Below are 22,086 nucleotides of genomic sequence, written 5' to 3' on the forward strand. Positions count from 1 at the left end.
GGCAGATCTACAGTTCCCAGCACCCTTTAAAAAAACAACAACACATTCCCACGGGAGAACGTGCTTTAATTCCGTAGTTGTGCATGCAGCTTCCCTGATGTGTTTGAGGACTTCCTTCCGTCCTTGGGCCTCCATGATGTAATTTTGAGGGAATGTGGCAATTAAGAGGAGGAGGAGGAGGAGCAGCCCAAGGGAAAGATGGAACGCCTCTCTCAGCAGAGCTGGAGGTCAGACCGGCTCCTCAGCTCAGGCAGCTGAGGAGGAGGAGGAGAAGGAGCAGGAGAAGTTGTTGTCGACAGATGCTCCGAGCCGAAGAGGCGCTATGGCCTCCTGGAACCGTCCCAGGAGGCTCTCCATGCCGGCTGGAGGGATAGGGAGAAGCTGGCTGCACCCTCATCTCCGGGGCCCAGAGGAGGAGAGGAGGGTCTTCTGTCCCCAGGTGAGTCTCTGGAGGGGAAGGGACTGTTTGGTGACCTGGGTCGGCAACTGGCGGACCTTGTGCCAAATTTGGCCCAGGAGCGGCAGAAGGATGGATGAAATGGATTGGCGACGTTTTGGAAGCGCATTCGATCCCCACAAAAAAATATGGGGATTGTAGTTTGTTGAGGTTGCTAGGAATTGTAGCTCTGTGAGGGGTGAAAGAAAGTTTCCAGGATTATTGAGGGGTAGGCAGGTGTGTTTTAAATGTAGTTTGTCAGGGTGCTGGGAATTGTAGCTTTTTAAAGAGGTAAATGGCAGTTCTCAGGTTATTGTGGCAGGTGGCTGCTTTAAATGTAGTTTGTCAGGGTGCTGGGAAACGTAGCACTGTGAGGGGTGAACTGCGGTTTTCAGGATTCTTGGGTGTGGGTTATAAAAAGTTGTTTGTCACGGGTGCTGGGAATTGTCGCTCTGTGAGAAGTAAACTATAGTTTTCAGGTTATTGGAGGGGGGTGTTAAATGTAGGTTGTTGGGCATGCTGGGAATTGTAGCTCTGTGGGGTAAATTACAGTATACAGGGTTCTTTTAGGGGAGCAGTGCAGGCAACTTGGGGAAGCAAAATTGTACTAGATGGAGATCTGTCAAGTGATTTGGGGCAAAGGAAGCTCACGGCTGACCCCTTGGGCAAAATCCGCTCCCATCCAGATGTCATCCCTGAAGTGGGATAAATGTTTCTCCCAAGTCTGTGAGGATGAGGCCAGAAAGAGCCTCCCCAGCCAGGAGTGGTCTACCTGCAGGGAGTCCCTGGAGGTGTTCCTGCCTCAGAAAGGGGGTCTATCTGGCTGTTGGTGTGGTGAGTGCTTTGGTGAGAGAAAGAAATATGTCTCTTCTTTTTACATCTTTCTCTCAGAGGAGGCTCTGGTAGGCACATTGGGAGCTACTGGCTCCTACCAAGTTAGAGCAGAGGTTCATTTAGCTCAGTATTGTCTACACTGACTGGCAGGGTCTCTCCAGGGGTTTCAGGCAGGGATCCTGCCCAGCCGTACCTGGAGATGCCGGGGATTGGACCAAAAATCTCCTGCATGCAGGGCAGCTGCCCTGCCCATTTAGCCACAGACTTTTCCTTAAAAAGAAATTAAGATTCCAGTCCTCAGCATTTGAAATATGGGGCTGATTTAAAGAGGAAGAGAGGAAGAAGATGGGAAGCTGTTTCCCATCCCGACCAGGAGATGCCAGGAATTGAACCCAGAACCTTCTGCATCCAAGGTAGAAGCTCTGCCCACTAAGTGGCACTCCTTCTCCAGCAACGAGTGTTTACACGCTGCATTGGACAAGTACACAACCCATGCGCCCGTCTCCATAGACAGGCGAGCTGTACAACCATGTAGCTGCTCACCTCTAAGGTTCAACGACAAATGTGTTCACTCTTTCCCACAAGCGCTGGCCCACGGCTGGAAGCATCTTGCGCTCAGTTTAATGCGCCGATGAGTCTCGAATCGAGTCCGTGCTGGTCAGAGTGTTGGACCAGGGCCTGCGCATCGTCAGACTGCTTTAAAAGCTCCTGACGACTCGAGACAGCGAGCCACGCTGCGATCGGCAGAAAACGGATGCCTGTTCTTGAAGCAATTTGACTTGGTAAGGCGGGGGGACGGGACCTGCGGCCCTTCAGAGGCAGCGGCTGTGTAGTGGTTAGAGTGCCGGACTAGGGAGAGACCAGGGTTCAAATCCCCAGTCGGCCATGGAGCTTCGATGGCCTAGCCTACCTCACAGGGTTGTTGTGAGAAGAATCTTGGGATATCAATGTAGTAAATAATGGAGATGAGTTATTTCAGGACTTAAGATGTGGTGGTAGCGATTGCACGGTTATCTGGGGCACCCAGGCTATTGGATGGGGTGCCCTTGCGCCCCAATAAACCCTCGTTCTGGGTGTGCGTCTGTCTGAGTGATACATCTGCTTTGGTGTTGAATATTCACTGACGTGTGCTTGACATGTTTTCAGAAGGTTGATTAAAAGAAGAAGTCTCTATGTGCCATTAATCCTCTGTAATTTGACTCATTTAATCAATTAAACAAATTCGCATTTGGACAAAACCTCAATATGTTTTCAAGATATTTAAGGACGTGTCTGCTGACAGGACGATGTGATTAGCAGAGACGCCCTCTCAAGGAACAGGCATACTGATGGGCTCATCTTGAATTCTGGTATCTCAGGCAGAGCTAAAGAAGCTGGCACAGCAGAAGGGGCGTAACTTGAACTCGGGGTCTGATTCATTTGAAAGAAACCAATTGTGGTTGTTGTTTTTAAGAAAAGAAAAGAAAATACATTTGCATGTTGATGGAGAAGTATATTCAAATCACCCGGAGAAGGCAGTCAAATTTAGATAGGAAATATGTATCTAACAAATATTTGCAGGCTACGGACTATTTGGTGTGAAGACTTGCAGGCAGAAACGCTGGAAGGAATTTATTTATTTTTTGGTATAGCTTTTCTGTTTCATTTTTAATGAAAATGAATATAATGCATATAAAAGAGAGAGAACAATCATAGCAGCAGATAACAGATGAAAATTAAAAGATGAAAAGCAAAACTATAAAAAAGATACTGGAGGGAACGAATCCAGCAAATGCAGGTTTTCTCCTTCTTAAATGTCCTCCTTTAAAAAACAACAATTCTCTCCCCATTTCCATTTTTTAAAAGTTCAAGGCAACTTACAATAATATGAATATAACGATATTTCTCTATCTCTCTGTCTGATCAGATGTGATACATATTGAGAGGGGAGCTTGCTATCTTTAATGCTCTTTAAGGATAATGTTCAGTAACTGCCTGTCCAGCAGAAAACTCACAGGTGAAGCTTTCCCCATTAGCACAGAGCTGCAGTGAAGGAGATAAGCTGCACCTGCTGAATTTCTGCCCGTCACACGGTGCCTCTGCCCCACAAATGATGGCAGCCTCTGTTTCTTTTGGCTAAACAAAGTTCTTGTTTCCTTTTTTTATTCTGTGACTGTGCACGCACCATATATTTAAAGCACCCCTCCAATAATGTTGGGAACTGTAGTTTGTTACGGGCGCTGCGAACTTCCAGATCAGTGATGGGGCGAACTGCACTTCCCCGGATTCTCGGGGTGGGAAGGATGTGTTTTGTGCGCACACCGCTCAAGTTCCTTCTCAGCCTCACATAATTAAAATTCCTGACCTGTGCAGGACATATTTAAATTTGTTTTGTTCTTTGTATTGTTCCAAAATGCCATTGGCAGTGACATTACCAATGCCTTGGGGGACGGACGGGGACAGGACTTCCTGATGAGTTCCAGGATACAAATTTCAAGAATAGAGTTGCTCTTTCTTATATATCAGGTGTCTGTAGCTGCTTTTTTTAAAAAATGTCATTGTCTGCAAACACTTTCCCCATTGGTTGACCTTCTCTGATGACACAGAATGTTCAGCTGCCTCCTAAGGGCAACTGCGGAATGCTGAAAAACTGATGGCACTGCAGAGAGTCCACAGGTGGGAAATTAGTATTTCTGTGGCCAGAAATAGCTTTATGAAGGGAGGAATATCAAATATGGCACAGAGGCAAGGAGATCTCTTGAAGCGGAGTTGAGGAGTCAAGGGGCTTGGGATAAAATGAGGGGTGATGGTGTTAGGACAGCTTGTGTGCGCCCAAAGGGGTTCAGAGAGGTATAGAGGGGTGAATTTCACACTGGTAACAAGCCAGATCTTTGGTTTCTGTAATATTTCTTGGATTGAGGAAGAAATTTAGAATAGGGAATAAGCTGCATGTTGTTGTTGTTGTTGTTGTTGTTGTTGTTCAGTCGTTCAGTCGTGTCCGACTCTTCGTGACCCCATAGACCAGAGCACGCCAGGCACGCCTATCCTTCACTGCCTCTCGCAGTTTGGCCAAACTCATGTTAGTAGCTTCGAGAACACTGTCCAACCATCTCATCCTCTGTCGTCCCCTTCTCCTTGTGCCCTCCATCTTTCCCAACATCAGGGTCTTTTCCAGGGAGTCTTCTCTTCTCATGAGGTGGCCAAAGTACTGGAGCCTCAACTTCAGGATCTGTCCTTCCAGTGAGCACTCAGGGCTGATTTCTTTAAGGATAGATAAGTTTGATCTTCTTGCAGTCCATGGGACTCTCAAGAGTCTCCTCCAGCACCATAATTCAAAAGCATCAATTCTTCGGCGATCAGCCTTCTTGATGGTCCAGCTCTCACTTCCGTACATTACTACTGGGAAAACCATAGCTTTAACTATACGGACCTTTGTCGGCAAGGTGATGTCTTTGCTTTTTAAGATGCTGTCTAGGTTTGTCATTGCTTTTCTCCCAAGAAGCAGGCGTCTTCTAATTTCATGACTGCTGTCACCATCTGCAGTGATCATGGAACCCAAGAAAGTGAAATCTCTCACTGCCTCCATTTCTTCCCCTTCTATTTGCCAGGAGGTGATGGGACCAGTGGCCATGATCTTAGTTTTTTTGATGTTGAGCTTCAGACCATATTTTGCACTCTCTTCTTTCACCCTCATTAAAAGGTTCTTTAATTCTTCCTCACTTTCTGCCATCAAGGTAGTATCATCAGCATATCTGAGGTTGTTGATATTTTTTCCGGCAATCTTAATTCCGGTTTGGGATTCATCCAGCCCAGCCTTTCGCATGATGAATTCTGCATATAAGTTAAATAAGCAGGGAGACAATATACAGCCTTGTCGTACTCCTTTCCCAATTTTGAACCAATCAGTCTTTCCATATCCACGTAACAAACTACAATTCTTTTTCAGCACCCTTAACAAACTACAATTCTTTTTCTAGGGTTTGTGTGTGTGTGCTTTAAATGTGCTGTATAGAAAGACCCCTGACTGAAACACCGGAGAGGAAACCAGTGTAGGCAATATAGTATGAAGCTAGGCAGACCATTGGCCTGACCTAGATAAGGCTTTCTAGAGCAGCCCTGTATTCAGGAACCATGAGGACTAGCATCTTACCTTAAGAGAGAGGCTGTAGCTCTGCATTAGAGCACCTGCTTTGCATGTAGAAGGTCCCAGGATCAATTCCTGGCATCTTCCAGTAGGGCTAGGAGAGACTCCCTGCCTGAAGTCCCAGAAAGACGCTGCCGGTCAGTGTAGTAGCAGATACTGAGCAAATTGGACCCGTGTCTGACTGGGTACGATGCAGCTTCCTGTGGACGCAGTCACACACCATTTGCAATAGACAGAAGCAGCAGGCCTAGCTTTATTGCTCAAACCCTGATGTTTATTTAAGGAGCAAATGCAGGGTTTATCTTTTTTTTTAAGGGGGATGTTTCTAGTCCTCATTATTCTGTAGGAGGGGAAAACAAATTACTGATGAAACTGCAAGGAGCTTTTCCTAAGGTTTCAGCCGGAGTAAAAGCAAACAAAAGCCCTTACCCAATTCTTGTTTTTGTTTTAAACCTTACGATTCTGGCAGGGTGAGCCCTGTAATTTTTCCTTAACTCTCAGGGGTGTGTCTCTCACACAAGCGCTGGCCTTTCCTTACATCAACAACCGGAACAGAGAATAAAAAGACACGGATGTGTTCACATCAAAGAACTTTATTCCTGTCCTGGGTTTTCTCTTGCCTCTCCTCCCGGCCCTACCCAGTGCGTTTATGTTTAAGATTTGCTGTTCAAGGGGCACTGCTAGGACTTAACCCTTAAATATAATAGTTACAGGTAGGTAGCCGTGTTGGTCTGCCGTAGTCAAAACAAAATAAAAAATAAAAAAATCCTTCCAGTAGCACCATAGAGACCAACTAAGTTTGTTCCTGGTATGAGCTTTCGTGTGGTATCTGAAGAAGTGTGCATGCACACGAAAGCTCATACCAAGAACAAACTTAGTTGGTCTAAGGTGCTACTGGAAGGATTTTTTTTAGTTTTTATTTTGTTTTAAATATAGTAGTTAAGTTTCCATTTCTCATGGTGTTGGTTATAGGACTGATTTAAATATGAACACAGGGAGTGTAGCGTATCTTGATTTCGGTGTGGTTTTTGACAAAGACCCCCGTGATATTCTCGCGAGGAAGCTGGTAAAATGTGGGTTGAACGAAGTGACAGGTGGATTTGTAGCTAGCTGACTGACCGAGCCCAAAGAGTACCGGTACTCATTCATGGTTCCTTGACACCCTGGGGGAAAGTGACAAGTGGGGTGCCGCAGGGTTCTGTCCTGGGTTGTTGTTCAACATCTTTACAAATGACTTGGATGAAGGAATTGAGGGGGGTGGGGCTCATCCAGTTTGCAGATGATGCTAAATTGGGAGGGGTAGCTAATCTCACAGAAGACAGAATCAGAATTCAAAATGACCTTAACAGAATGGAGAACTGGGCACAAGCTAACAAAATGAATTTCAAAACAAAATCGAAAATTCTTTCTAGTAGCACCTTAGAGACCAACTGAGTTTGTTCCTGGTATGAGCTTTCGTGTGCATACCCACTTCTTCAGATACCCATGCACACGAAAGCTCATACCAGGAACAAACTCAGTTGGTCTCTAAGGTGCTACTAGAAAGAATTTTCGATTTTGTTTTGACTATGGCAGACCAACACGGCTACCCACCTGTAACTGGAAAAATGAATTTCAATAAGGGCAAATGTAAGAACCAGATGCACAAATATAGGATGGGGGGGGGGACACCTGGATTGCCAGCAGTACATGTGAAAAGGATCTCGGGGTCTTGGTGGACCCACAAGCTCAACGTGAGTCAACAGTGTGATGCAGCAGCAAAGAAGGCTAACACTATTCTAGTCTGCATCAACAGAAGTCTAGAGTCCAGATCAAGGAAAGTAATAGTACTGCATCATTCTGCCTTGGTCAAACACCCCACCTGGAATACTGTGTCCAATTCTGGGCACTGCAATTTAAGGACGTTGACAAACTGGAAGGTGTGCAGAGGAGGGCAACCAAGAAGATCAAGGGTCTGGAAACCAAGCCTTATCAGGAAAGGTTGAAGGAGTTGGGTAATTCTAGCCTGGAAAAGAGGAGACTGAGAGGAGATGTGATCGCCGTCTTCCAATATCTCAAAGGCTATCACATGGAAAGAGGGAGCCAAGCTTGTTTTCTCCAGCTCTGGAGGTTAGGGCTCGAGGCTCTTGTCCAGCCCATTACTGAAATAAGACACCAAACCAGCATATTCACTGCTGCGCTTTCTGATGTAAAGGCGAAATAAGAGCTGTGTGTTATCAGCGAATTGATGACAGCGCACTCCAAATCTCCGGATGACCCTGCTCAGCAGATTCAGATCGATGACCACGGACTTGGAGGGTTTTAAAAGAGCATTGGATGAATACAGGGAGGAGGGGGACGGCTATCAAGCGCTACTAGGCTTGGTAGCTATGTTCTGTGGGATCCGAAATCCTAGAATCAGAGAGTTGGAAGGGACCTCTGAGGACCATCTAGTCCAACCCCCGCCAATGCAGCAATGTGTAGCTGTTCCTTATGGACACTAGATGGGACTTTGGCTTAATCCAGCAGGGCTCCTCAGATGTTCTTATGGAACCTCCAGCTCCAGAGGCAGTCTATCTAGATTTCTGGGTTCTTAGGGGCACTTGGCCACTGTGAGAACAGGAGACTGGCCTGATCCAGCCAAAGGTCTCTTCTTACATTCTTAAAAGCAGGACTGATTCCCAGTGGAGAGAATCAGCAGATTCACACTCTCTGCCAGGCGCTGTTGGGACCTACGGGCATTGATGGGTGGGCAGGGGGTGGAGGTTTGCACAGCTGAAAAGAGCATGCCTCGCAGCGGGTGCATTTGAAATGAGATGTGCCACTCAAGAGAGAGAGAATGCCACTCACTTGGCTTGTGGCATCTGCCAGATTACATCCTGAGGGCACGTGGCCCTTGTCAGAAAAACAAAACATATTGTTGAGCTCAGGCTTCAGGGCCTGGGAGCAAACTTTCACAGGCTGCCCTTGCCAAGCTGCAGTCCTGGGTTTATGGGCCAACGATGGCTCCAGGCGGCCACCTTCCGTGTCAGGTTGGTGGAGCTGTGCCCGAAGGCGATTGCTTAATAGCATGGGCAAAATGCCCTCTGCACATGCTCTTGAGATGTGGTGCTTGGTGTTTCTACTTTATATATTTAGTTATGTTCATGATCACATTTCTGCCCCATCACGTTTCCTCCAAGGAGCTCAAGGGAGTCCATGTGCTTCTCCCCCTCTCCCTTGTATTCTCAAAACAACCCTGTGAGGTAAGTTTGGCTGAGAGGTTGTGACTGAACCAACATCACCCAGCGTGGGCTTCATGTGGCTGTGTGGATTTGAACTCTGGACATGCCCCAATCTTAGTCCAGCACTCTAACCGCTATACAACACTGCTGCGTATATGTATATGTGTGTATTTATTCAGAGATTCATAGAATTGTAGAGTTGGAAGGGACCCCGAGGCTCATCTAGTCCAACCCCCTGCAATGCAGGAATCGTTTGCCCAATGAGGGGCTCAAACCCAAGACCCTGAGATTGAGCTTCATGTTCTAACAGCTGAGCTATTTTCCCCTTGGAATAGGAACCTAGTTTCCACACACACACACACACACACACAGACAACCCGAACAATAAAAGCCTTGCCACAGTGTGTTGTTTTGTGTATCTCTGACTGATGCTGTTTGCAAAACAATTGTGTGTCTCCTGTGTACTGTATCTGGAAGCGATGAAAACTAAAGCGATCCCTGAGCAAAGCAGTTTACCCGTAAACTACCTGAGCCTGGAAGGTAGCTTACAATACAATATAATCAGTAACTAATGCATGACTATTACTAATATTTAATAAGGTTAATCAATAACAATTACAATTGTAATTTTAAAATAAAATTGTAATTTCTTAATTATGTTTATTAATAATCGCAACAAGCAGCCAAAACTTTATTAATAATGAGTTTATACGTAATTATTAATTGGTTAATAGCCAATAATTAATAATTATTGAAAATATTAAAATGAATTATTATTTACTGAAGGTTGGATCACTGAGGACGGCAGGCATCCTGACTCTAGAGGCAATTTCCTGCCCTCAGACTTTCCCACGTCGCCGCCACTATTTATGCATGTGACTAACCAATTATTTAATAAATGAATAACTGTACTGTACATTGCAAATGTATTAATATGAAGGTTAGAAACCAAGTGCGCATGTGCGAGAAAAACGCGTTGGGCGGGGAAGAGGGCGGAGCCTAAGGCGATGCCGAGCGGCGACGGACAAAAGGATGACGGCAAAGGTGGGCGGGCCTTTGCGAGCGCGTGGAGGCGGGGCCAGCGCGAGGGGAGATGACGCTGCAGAGCGAAGGGATGGGCGTGTCCGGCGCTGGCGGGCGAGTGAGGGCAGGATGGGTAGGAGGCGAAGGGGTGTGGCCGAGGCGGCAGGGGAGGGGAACTGGGCGTGGCCGGTATATAAAGAGCGGGCGTGGCCGGATGCTCCTTTAGTCGTAAGGAAGCGTCGCCGGGAGCGGAGTGGGTAGAAAAGGCAGGCTGCAATGAACGGGGCGAGGAGCCTTTGCACGCTGGTGGATCTGCAACCGGAGGGAGAGAACCCGGTAAGCGACTACGTGGGCTCCTTTGCAGCTTTTCAGCCTCCCCTGCTCGAGGCTTTATATATAATAATTAAACTTTGAAATAAAACTTACTTCTCTCTATTATTCAAAACCTTTGCAATACTGTGGCAATCGTAAAGAGTAAGAAACAGGTCCCGTAGCAAGTATTTTATTGTTTAATATCATTTTTTAAAAATCCCTTACCGTTTGTAAAACATCGTTCCTTGGTAACTTTGCTTTTTTTTAAACACAACTCTTAAGAAACTCGTGTTTCTTAACACTCTTTGAAAGCGATGTGCCCTGTTGATACTTAAAAGAAAAATGAAGCATTGCGATTGTGTGTGTGTGTTTTTAAATGCAGTACTGTATTTAAGAATAACGCGGCGCCCGAGGTGTAAAAAGAAAACGGCTATCTAAAAGATAAACAAGTCCGTTCTAAGTCAAAATCAGATTGTAATGCAGTACTAAAAGCAGCCAGAAGTGTAGATTTGTGTTTGACAGATCAAGGTTGAATCCTATAAACACTTGGACTGTAATCTTGTCCCTGGGTGTACAACTCCTTGAACCTTAGCGGAGCTTACTTCTGAGTAGACCTGTGTAGGATCGCACTGTTACTTGAAAGTACAGTTGACACTCAGTTAAATAAGTAGATTGTGCTGTGTGGTGGCTACTCGTAATGTAAATACTAGCTGTCGTTGCACTTCGTAAAGGTTGCCTCTGAGCATGTGCAGTTGGCCCTTATGTCAAGAACTTCCAGACATATACAGTACTGTATATTTGTTAGTCTCTGTCTGTCTCTTATTTTGCAAGACACCCCTAAAGCAGAGGTTACAGTTTTTTGGCCCGGGGGGGGGGGGAAGGCATGGTATCCACAATTTTGGGCCAAAGAACTCATAATTGGTATGGAAAAGACAACTAGGGAAACATTTTTTTATCTGGGATTAGCAGAGCTGTCAACTTTCCCTTTTTTTTTGCAATGGGAAATGGCTCTGGAATAAGGCAATTTCCCGCAAAAAAGGGAAAGTTGACAGTCTGAACCTGTATTAGTCTAGTAGACTCAAGATTCAAAGAATAAATCTATTGCTTCAAACCTAAGTTTGATTGCTCAGAAGTAACTCCCCATGGAATTCTGGGGGGTTTACTTTTGAGTAGGTTGGGACATGGGTGGCGCTGTGGGTTAAACCACAGAGCCTAGGGCTTCCTGATCAGAAGGTCGGCGGTTCGAATCCCCGGTGAAGGGATGAGGTCCTGTAGCTCGGTCCCTGCTCCTGTCAACCTAGTAGTTCAAAAGCACGTCAAAGTGCAAGTAGATAAATAGGCACCGCTCCGGCGGGAAGGTAAACGGCGTTTCCGTGCGCTGCTCTGGTTCGCCAGAAGTGGCTTAGTCATGCTGGCCACATGACCTGGAAGCTGGACGCCGGCTCCCTCGGCCAGTAAAGCGAGATGAGTGCTGCAACTCCAGAGTCATCCACGACTGGACCTAATGGTCAGACGTCCCTTTACCTTTACCTAGGTGTAGCTAGGATCACTGCCTATATGTATGCATGAGCCTGCTGATCTGATTGCTCTGTTTGCTTCTTCCTTGGGTGTCCTGTTTAATTCATTACTAATATTCTTGCGGTGACTTCTGAGTTGTAACACTTAATATTTGAGAGGCTCAACAGTTTTGAGAAGTATTTATTTTGCAGGGTGATCTGCGCAGAATGTCAAAGGCACTGGCTAGATTTAGGAGGACATAATTGCCTTGCTTCAGTTGAAGAAGGATTCCACAAAACCTTTTTCTCAGCTCTTCCATGTGCTGTATATATCATCCGGCCTTAACAGTAACCCTTGGAAGCAAGGAAGGAAAACTTTAGTGTGCCCATTTTGCAGGTGGCAGTGGGGGAAATGGAGGCCAGGAGAAAATGACTTCCCTCAGGCCACCTGATGAGTTAGTGAGGACTACCAATGTTCACCGCAGTTGTGTTGTCCCTTTTGACATAGTGATTTTTGTTGTATGACATCTACTCCATAGGTTTGTGAGGTTGCAGTTACTAAAGGCCTCTCTCCTTTCTAGGACATACTTTAGGGCCAGGTGGATAAAAATAAGTGATTTTTTATTTTTTATTTTTTTATTTAAATAGGATTTTTTGGGGTTTAAATCAGATTTTTTTAAATAAAATGTTTTTGGAGGGAAAATCTTTCTAAAGGTTGTTTTCTGTTTTGGTTACATTATAGTCCAAAGGCTATTCATCAGGAAATAAGGATTTGTTTTAAGTTTTTCATGTGTGCTAAAACTCAGTCTAATATATATATATTTTTTAAAAAATGTTTAACCACATCAGTTAACAAACATGGATACGTATGCTATAATGTTATTGCTTTAGTTAAACAAATTGTTTCAATTGTTATTAAGGAAATGATTATTTTTCTCCTTCCAATAAAGTACAGCAGAAAAGTTGTCCAAATACAAACAGCTAACTTATTGAACCTCACAATAATGTCATAATTATCTGTCTGTGTATTGCTAATAGTAATTTTTTTATATAACTGTAAAAACTACTCTGAAAATGTATTATTCCAAAAATGAAACCTTCATCTGGTTGTAAATATTAAGATTATACCAGCAATAGTGTGTCTTTCTGAAAAGAAAAAGATTTAAATCAAGTCTTACTAACTAGTGATTTAAATCGTGATTTAAATCAATTTGATTTACATCGGATCCACCCTGTTTTAGGGACTCTCCCACCATTACCTATCACTCTCGGAAGGCTGCCCAGTGATCATCTCTCTTTGGTGAGTTTGGGGATTTCCCATCTCCCACTCCCCCCCCCCCGGCAAAAATAAAATTCTTTAAGCAGGATCCCTGTGAGTCTATAAATCCCAGGGTGGATTTAGTTGTAGGGGGGTGGGAGCCAGCGACTGAGGCTTGGCTTGCTAAGAGGGGGGTCCCTACGCATTTTCCGACATCGTACTACTTCTTGGCGTCTTCGATAGGAGTGTTTTGTGCTGTGAGATGCAGGAATGAGTCTTTTTTCTTGGGTGCCCGAGAAGCAGCGGAAAGCTGAACATGATTTAAAACTGTACAGACCGACATGATTTAAAACTGTTATCTGAAGGAATTGCAGGTTGGCTGTTTTGACACGTCCAAGCTCTCTGGGATGGCACCAATAATGACATGATGATGCCACTCCTTGCTGCCTCCAGGAGGAAAATGGTTGCTTATCTGATGTCTCATTTGGGAGATGAGGAGGGCAAATTGACAAGCTGTTCCTGAAATAGGCCTTTTTTTGGGAAGGGGTGTGGCGGGGGTAGGAGTTGAAAGGAAGGATGGTGGAATTTTTTTTAAAAAAAAAATTAATGCAAGTTCAGGCGGATGTTAATGTCGTGCACTTTTGCAAAACAGAGTTGGTGTCTGTTGTGTTCGTTAATTTATTTGTTTAACAGAATTTGCGTGCCACTTAATTGCAAATAGAGCATTGAATTGCAAACTGCCCAGGTTGGTCTGACCCGAGAGCTAAATTTACCTGTGTTTACTCTCCTTAGAGAGGTAGGTAGGGATATTATAGTTCACCTTGCCTCTCTGTCTTCTTCCTTATCTTGTTCTCTGTCTCTGCTGTTTTCTTATCTGGTTTTGCAGATTCTCTTGCCCACCCAAATTCTTGAAATTGCTGAATCAAAGCATGAACTTTGACCATCTTGCAAATCTCATCACCTTAAAAGGCCAAGAAAACGAGTTTCTCCCTTCCAACCTTGTCCTTGGCTTAATTTACTGCTCATTCCTTTTCCGTGTCTTGGCATTTTAAAAAAGTAGAACAACAACAACACCACTCTGAAGGAGAGTTAAAACAAAATAAAAAATAAAAAATTCCTTCCAGTAGCACCTTAGAGACCAACTAAGTTTGTTCTTGGTATGAGCTTTCGTGTGCATGCACATGTCTTCAGATAAGGAGAGTTTCCCCCCCCCTTTATTTAATGGGTAGCTGTCGCTTGAATCACCCACCGGATAAAAATTTGGGCATTTGACCCAGCAAAAAAAGAAAGAAAGATTTATCCATTTGACCAGTCAAGTAACAGTGAAGCATTTGGCAGTTTATTTTTGTTGGAACAGAAATGTGATTTAAATCGTTTAGAGTTTTAAATAATCAGCAGGCTTAGCATGTAGGCAGAACACAAAAACAAAGTCGCTAACTCTGGTTCAGAAGCAAAGGAGTTCAGCTCCTTTTTATTCAACGTTCCAACTTTGCACAACACTCCCTAAGGCTTCGGATAAATAAACAGATCATGGCACGCGTTTTTCATTTGATCCTGGGACACAGAATCTGCTTCAAGTCAATTTTTAAAGAAAGGCTATTAAGCCAAATAAAGCAAAGCATTTTTAAAAAATAATTTTTTTTAAAGAAAGGCTATTAAGCCAAATAAAGCAAGCATTTTTTTAAAAGCAAACCTGGAACGAAGGCTGTTTTTGCTAAGTAGACAGCAGTCCACTTTGTCAAGCCTCCTAGAATATTTGACTGCTGGCGAATTGACAGCATTTAAGTGGTCAGTTGGCAGGTGTACAAACCTTAATTTTAAGCTGAAGGAGGAAGGCATCTGAATGGATTTTAGCATATATATGCTGCTGAGAGAGTAATAAAACCTCAAAAGGGGCACCCATCTCTTCTGGTTAGAAACAGGGGAGCCTCACCTGATGCCCATCATTGCTTCCTTTAGGAAACCAGTCACAGGTAGGTAGCCATGTTGGTCTGCCATAGTCAAAACAAAATTAAAAATTCCTTCCAGTAGCACCTTAGAGACCAACCACTGTATATTCTGGCGTATAAGACTACTTTTTAATCCAGGAAAATCTTCTCGAAAGTTGGGGGTCGTCTTATACGCCGGGTGGAGAATCTGCGGTTGAGTATATCTCAAACTCTATATTTTAAAACAAAATAAAATAAAAAATTCTTTCCAGTAGCACCTTAGAGACCAACTAAGTTTGTTCTTGGTATGAGCTTTCGTGTGCATGCCTTAATCTGAAGAAGTGTGCATGCACACGAAAGCTCATACCAAGAACAAACTTAGTTGGTCTCTAAGGTGCTACTGGAAAGAATTTTTTATTTTATTTTGTTTTGACTATGGCAGACCAACACGGCTACCCTGTAACTGGATCTATATTTTAACTGGCAGATCTTAGACAAAAACTTACAGCTCCACTCCTAGGCCATCTTAGCCTAGTAGACAGAGAAAGACAGGTTTGGTTTTTGTTGAACAACTTTACTGGTACCACAACTTTCTTGTTGGCCAAATTTCTTTTTTTGGCCCTTAAACGCTGTAAGGTTAAAATCGACAGTATTGACATGGGTCTAAATGTATAATCCACTTTTCATTGTATGTTTTAGTGTTAAGCTCTTTGAGATGTTTAGACGTTTAAATTTTTGTATGGGTGTTGATTGTGTACTGACTGACGGTTGAATAAATTCTATTGATACTGGAAAAGTTGGGGGGGTCGTCTTATACGCCGGAAAATACGGTAAATATCTATGAAAGCTTTAGGAAACCTTCTTTTCTGCAAGGCCTTCATCTTTCAGTTATCTGTAAGCTCCTTGATTGGGTGGGATGTTTAATCCTGCCTTTTAAAAACACAATTGTCTTTTTGTTTTGTTTTATGCTGGTTTTCATGATCGCTTGTTGCCTTTTGAGTTGGCTTTGTTTTTTTTTTTAAGAAAAGACTAACAAGTTTAATAAATAAAATAATGTAAATATGCAACTGGAATGCTTAGCTAGGATGCAACTCTCCTCTCCTCACCCCAATGATGGTTGTTCCCTGCCCACTCCTCAAAAAACGGTGTTTAGCCATGGACGTATTGTGTGATCATTGAGAAGGAAAATTACCTGTTTTTTACCTACTGTGACCCTCTGTTCTTATTAGGCAGGGTTACGAGTGTGAACTCCTGGCTTATCCCAGACTTCTGAAATGGCGTCTTTGTGACTCAGATTTCATTTGGAAAACAGTATCTTTTTTTAAAACAATTTTTAGTTTACAAGGCATGGGTTGCGTTCAAACGTGGGGTTTTTGTGTGTGCTACTTTTCCTGGTTATAAATTGTACCACTTACATCTTGATTTCCAGCGTTCTGTTTACATTGCAATTGCCTTGCGTTAGAAAACAGTTTAACTCCACATCCCGCAGGCAACTGTTGTGCCCCGAATTTTGTCACTTCAAGTTTTCCCAGCAGTCTTGCAAATGCCCCCTCTGCTACAATAAGTGATTAAGGTGGAAATTAGAGATAAACTTCCACTGAATGCAGCTGTGGTATCTCAGGACTCCAATGAGGTATTTTAAAATTCCTAGGCAGGGTCATAACAATAGCATTCCTCCTCTCTGCAGGGTGGATTTATAAACCTCTTCTTCCACCCTTCCGCAGCTTGAGTTCTTGAGGAAAGCGGCTGTTTTGACAATTCTTATTTTCATCATTTGTGTGCTAAGCCCATCCCAAACCTGTTATAAGATCCCAGCATCTCTTGTTTTGGGATGAGCCAGTTTTGTGGCTACTGTGTGAACGTATCCACGTTCTAGCAACCGAGGGGGCCTTAGTGGTGACGTCACAGGCACTGTCCACTAGGTGCCTGTGGCCTTTCTGCAATTCCATCCTGGATCACAAGAGCCTTGCAGGCTGGGCGATGAATCAACTTTTCACAGTAGCAATATATTGAGGGTTCAATGCTGCAGGGGGGAAAGGACCACTCACCCTCCCATGGAAGTAACCTCTTGGTGGAAAGCTCCAGGGTCCCATCTCACAGTGAGCAACGGTCAAACATTTGGGGAAATCTCTCTTAATATACTTTGCGCACATCAACTGTTTGAACTCCTATATAAATGTTAGGTAAAGGTAAAGGGACCCCTGACTGTTAGGTCCAGTCGCGGACGACTCTGGAATTGCGGCACTCATCTCGCTTTATTGGCGGAGGGAGCCGGCGTACAGCTTCCGGCTCATGTGGCCAGCATGACTAAGCCGCTTCTGGCGAACCAGAGCAGCACACGGAAACGCCGTTTACTTTCCTGCCGGAACGGTACCTATTTATCTACTTGCACTTTCACGTGCTTTCAAACTGCTAGGTTGGCAGGAGCAGGGACCGAGCAACAGGAGCTCACCCCGTCATTGCGGGGATTCGAACCGCCGACCTTCTGATAGACAAGCCCTAGGCTCTGTGGTTTTAGACCACAGCGCCACCCGCATCGCTCCTATATAAATGTTAGTTATTATCAAATACAGAACATGCTTGCAATTGGGAGTTAGTTATTATCAGGTAGGGACGCAGGCGGCTTGGATGCCAGAAGCGGCTTAGTCATGCTGGCCACATGAACTGGAAAAACTGTCTGCGGACAAAGGTCGACTCCCTCGGCCAGTAAAGCGAGATGAGCACTGCAACCCCAGAGTCGTTCACGGCTGGACTTAACTGTCAGGGGTCCCTTTACCTTTTTATCGTTATTATCAAATACATAACGTGCTTGCGTTTGGGAGTCGGAAGATTGTGATGTAGGTTGATGACACAACAGCAACAACAACAACAAACCCAGAGGGATTCTGTGGCTAAAATCCTGCCTGGGTGGATACTGGTGATGATGCATGCACACTGAGGACTAGTAGCTGGCCTCTCTTCCTAGGTTCAGTGCCCAGTATCTCCAATTAACCCACCTCAAGTCGGAGTGTTGTGGAAAAGACTTCTGGCTGGGCTCTAAGCCCTGCTGCCTTGTCAGAAGAGAAAATGTGAAGGCTCTGTACAACAGCCTTGTAAAGGAGGCCGCCGTAATTTTTCTTCTGTTCACGTCTTATCAGGTGGTGGCTGTTTTTTTTTTTAAATTTTATTTAACCTGCCCTTCCTCCAGTTTTCCCAAGGCAGCATACGTGGTCTCATCTTCTCCTGCCAACGTCCCTGTGAGGTAGGACTGTGTGACCGACTTAAGGTTCACGCAGTAGATTTTGGAACCCGGGTCTTGATGACCAGTATACAGCAGTGCACCACATTGGCTAAAATATGTCAATTGGTGCCTTTTTAACCGGTGAGTGTTGGAAAATATCACCTGCATCAAAATCTCCACTTGATTACTGTATTTTTCAGTGTATGAGACTAGGTTTCCCCCTAAAAAATAATGTCAAAAATTAGGGGACGTCTTATACACGGATACATCCCCCCCCAAAGTGGGGCGTCTTATACATGGGGGCATCTTATAGATGTAAAAATACGGTAAATGTGGGCCAATCCCTCCCTCTCAGCCTAATCACCCTGATCCGTTGAGCTTTGTGACTTGAGGTGAGATTTGAACTCTGAACTTAGTCTGGCACTCCTACCTGCACCCGACTGCTCCTTCTCCCCCAGGGAGCCACCACAGTTAAGACACCACCCTCCCTTTTTATCGGTTCCGGTCTTAGAGAAGAAGTAAATACATTTATTTATTTCATAAAATTTATACAAATCTTGATTGTAAAAAGCCTCAGAGGGGTTTTCAAAAAATGAGTCAGGTTCGTTACCCGGAGACAGCATCTGCTCAGTGTAAGTGGCCATCCCCACGGCCGTTTTAAGGCATCCATTCCGCTTAAACTTGGGAGGAAAAAAAAACTACAAATAGGGGTTTGGTTGTTGGTTTTTTGCTCATTAGTGTCTTGAAAATACTTATCGCTCTGACCTCATGTTTTTCATAAGCGTTGCTCGCAAATGGGTTTTGATGGAGCAAGAAATGTAAAGATAATTACAACCCGGCGTGGAAAATGGGGCTGTCATCTTTCTGTAACGTGCCCCTTGTCGAGTGGGTAATTGTGCCGGGAACTCGGGGAGAATTGCATTTGCGTAATCAAGACATCTCCTGGGACTTAAATTGCGGCGTGCTGGTCGTTTAGTCATTTATTTCTCAGGTTTGGCTGCCTTGCCTCTGCCAGAAGCCTGCCATCGCGTTCAGCTGATCGCATCTCGGCTTGAAATGACAGATCCGGGAGCGCGTCACAGCTCTCCTGACACAGCAAACGATCCCTTCTGAGGTTTTAAAAGAGGAATCTGGCTGAGCGGTGGACGGCAAAGGGGAACGGAGAGGCATTGGAAACCGATGCTTGGGAAAGAAAACCCGGGGAAATCTGCGTGCCGCTGTGACAGAGACCACCCACCCACAGCCCCTGCTTGATGTAATTAGTTAGTGCTGTGCTCTTTTCAGTTACAGAATTGATTTTGCTATGCCTCTTTGTGCAAAAATGCTAAGGGGGTGTTTTTCAGACTCTCGGTGCAGATCTCCAGCAACTGCCAATGTTTGCGTGACTTCCGAACTGGGATGCTAGAGTTGATTGCTTCCAAGGTCGGGCATTTCCCTAGCCAAGAAATAAAATAGAAAATTGAGCGACTGGCCAGAGCAACCACCCCCAACCTGCTCCACAGGTTTTGGATGACAGCTGTGAAGCAGAGCTCCTTCCGTTGCCTCCGGTGTGGCAGAACTGCTCCTTCAGGCATCCTCCCCCCCCCCCAACTATCATTGAGGACAGCCGTTCCATCAGGCTGTGTCAGTGGGAGAGATGGGAAGCAATAGGGCTCATCTCATCAGCTTTGCTGGAGACCCAGATCCATCAGGCATCTCCTGTTCCTGAACTGTGCCAGCATTTGGTCATTACAGAAACACCTGTTGAGAAATAGGTGCTTGAGTTTTCCTCTTCCCTCCCTGTCCCTTTTCCCTTGTGTGTCTTTTTAAAATAATAACAATAATAATAATAATAATAATAATAATAAGGTAGGGACTGTCTTGTTTGGAATCTATGTTAAGCCATGAAAACCGGGGTGCAAATGCCGTAAGTAAATAAATGCCCACCAGCCCCAACGAGCAGAGCCACATATTGCTGCTGTGAAGGGAATTTCTACTTCTGTGCCTGTTCACCTTTCCCATCCCGGCTGGCCACCTAGAAGAATTTGCACCTAAGAACTTACACCTGCGTTTGCGCTTTTCCCTGGGAACTGTAGGTTGTTCAGGGTGCTGGGAATTGTAGCTCTACAGCTCCCAGGATTCTCTCGGGGGTGGGGGGGGAGGCCATGGCTGTTAAAGAAAGTGTTATTGGCGTGCTTCCAAATATATAAGCTTAAGATTAACCTCGGATGCGAAGGAAAAAATTCCATGCTTAGGCTAAACAAAATAAAAAAATTAAAAAATTCCTTCCAGTAGCACCTTAGAGACCAACTAAGTTTGTTCTTAGTATGAGCTTTCGTGTGCATGTACACATCTTCAGATGTGTATCTGAAGAAGTGTGCATGCTACTGGAAGGGATTTTTTATTTTGTTTTGACTATGGCAGACTGACACGGCTACCTACCTGTAACATGCTTAGGCTGTTTACATAGAGCAAGCTCATTGACCGTTAACAAAATATTAACTTCTACATCTTGACTTGTATTTTCTGGGTTGGTTTTCTTTTTGCGTGTGTGTGTGTGTAGAGATATAGAATTCCCCCAGGGACTTTTGCACCTTGATATTGGTGAATGGAGTGACTCATCTCCTGAAACTCCCAGCAGATCTGCGAAGTTCTGCCCCCCCCCCTTTTTACCATATATGGGGCGATTGCAGAATCTCACCTGTGTATTTTGTGTTTGCGTGGCGATGGCTGCTATAGAGACCAGGTTAATAACCGCTTCGGTTGACCTGCCACGCCTTCAGAATTCTTGGCGGGGCTCTTAGTTCTCTGCCACAAATCCTCATATTTCAGGAACTGGAGCGAGTGACCCAAACAGAGAAAAGGTAGTCAGCGCTGGAAGAAAATCTGCAATTAGTTGAATCTCCTGGAGATATCAACACTCTTTACACCAGCGACTTTTGACCATGTGCTAATGGGCATTGTGATTCAGCAACATCTGGGGACTCAAAGTTGAAGAAACCATTGCTCTAGATAATGCCCCCCCCAAGTGTTGGACTACAACTCCCATCATCCACTGGCAGCGCCAGCAATGGGGATGATGGGAGTTGGAGTGCCAGCAGCATCCATTTTGCAGGCACCAGGTTGGGGAAGCCTACTGTAGGCGCAGAAATGGATCTTTTATTTGTGAGTTGTGTACGGACACATTCACACCATGAATTTGAAGCACTGGAAACAAATTCTGCTCGGGGACGTTTGTTAAGGCTGCTGAGAGTTGTTAGGAGAACGTGCCCCCCCCCATTGTATCAAATATTCATATAGCATCAGATATTCAAATTGGTTTCTAAATGTATTTTTATTGCTTCTGCTGCTGCTTAGCGTTGCCGTATTACGGTTTGAATCCTGTGAAATTCAGATTGTAACATGATAGAGCACAATGTGTAAGAAATAAAAAGAAGCAATAAAAACACAGGTTAAAAAGAATTGCAAATGCTACCACAGGCAGAAAAAAAATATCATCAAGCCGTTCTCTCCCCCCCCTCCCCAGGACCCCTCTGCAATTTTATTGTGGCCCATGGCAGGAAAGCAAAGTTTGAGAACTTCTGACCTAGGCATCAGCCCAAAGGAGATGGAGAAAAAAAGGGGGGGATGAAGGCATTGTTTCAGACAAGGGCGAGTATTCCTGCCACTCTCTTTGTTTTTGAGATTCCCGCAGGCGCCACCTGCATTCCTCGCAAGTTTATCTGTGCGTAATGAGGACTAGAACCTTGGTTTTTTTGTGTGTGTGTTTTTAAAAGCTGAAATTCTCTGAGATCAGAATTTGGAGCTCACTATCATATTAGTCACGAAATTAGAAGACGCCTGCTTCTTGGGAGAAAAGCAATGACAAACCTAGACAGCATCTTAAAAAGCAAAGACATCACCTTGCCGACAAAGGTCCGTATAGTTAAAGCTATGGTTTTCCCAGTAGTAATGTACGGAAGTGAGAGCTGAACCATCAAGAAGGCTGATCGCCGAAGAATTGATGCTTTTGAATTATGGTGCTCTTAGAGACTCTTGAGAGTCCCATGGACTGCAAGAAGATCAAACCTATCCATCCTTAAAGAAATCGGCCCTGAGTGCTCACTGGAAGGACAGATCCTGAAGTTGAGGCTGCAGTACTTTGGCCACCTCATGAGAAGAGAAGAGTCCCTGGGAAAGACCCTGATGTTGGGAAAGATGGAGGGCACAAGGAGAAGGGGACGACAGAGGATGAGATGGTTGGACAGTGTTCTCGAAGCGACTGGCATGAGTTT

At 44.6% G+C, this 22,086-nt stretch overlaps 1 protein-coding gene across 3 annotated transcripts in view; it reads left to right on the forward strand.

Annotated features, from left to right (window-relative positions):
• The first annotated feature begins 247 nt into the window (after positions 1-247).
• The window catches only part of TUFT1 (tuftelin 1), a 42,101-nt gene continuing 20,262 nt past the window's right edge, over positions 248-22,086 (forward strand). For 2 of the 3 annotated variants that reach the window (XM_033135864.1, XM_033135865.1), the window contains exon 1: positions 248-439. In XM_033135864.1, the coding sequence (XP_032991755.1) occupies positions 323-439 (117 nt within the window). In that variant the 5' untranslated portion in view covers positions 248-322. Of the gene's footprint in view, positions 440-9,850; positions 9,956-22,086 lie in introns of those variants that run through there. The other variant, XM_033135866.1, reaches the window with a different exon arrangement.

The sequence above is a fragment of the Lacerta agilis genome, chromosome 17 (assembly GCF_009819535.1).
Source record: "Lacerta agilis isolate rLacAgi1 chromosome 17, rLacAgi1.pri, whole genome shotgun sequence".
Taxonomy (NCBI): Eukaryota; Metazoa; Chordata; class Lepidosauria; order Squamata; family Lacertidae; genus Lacerta; species Lacerta agilis.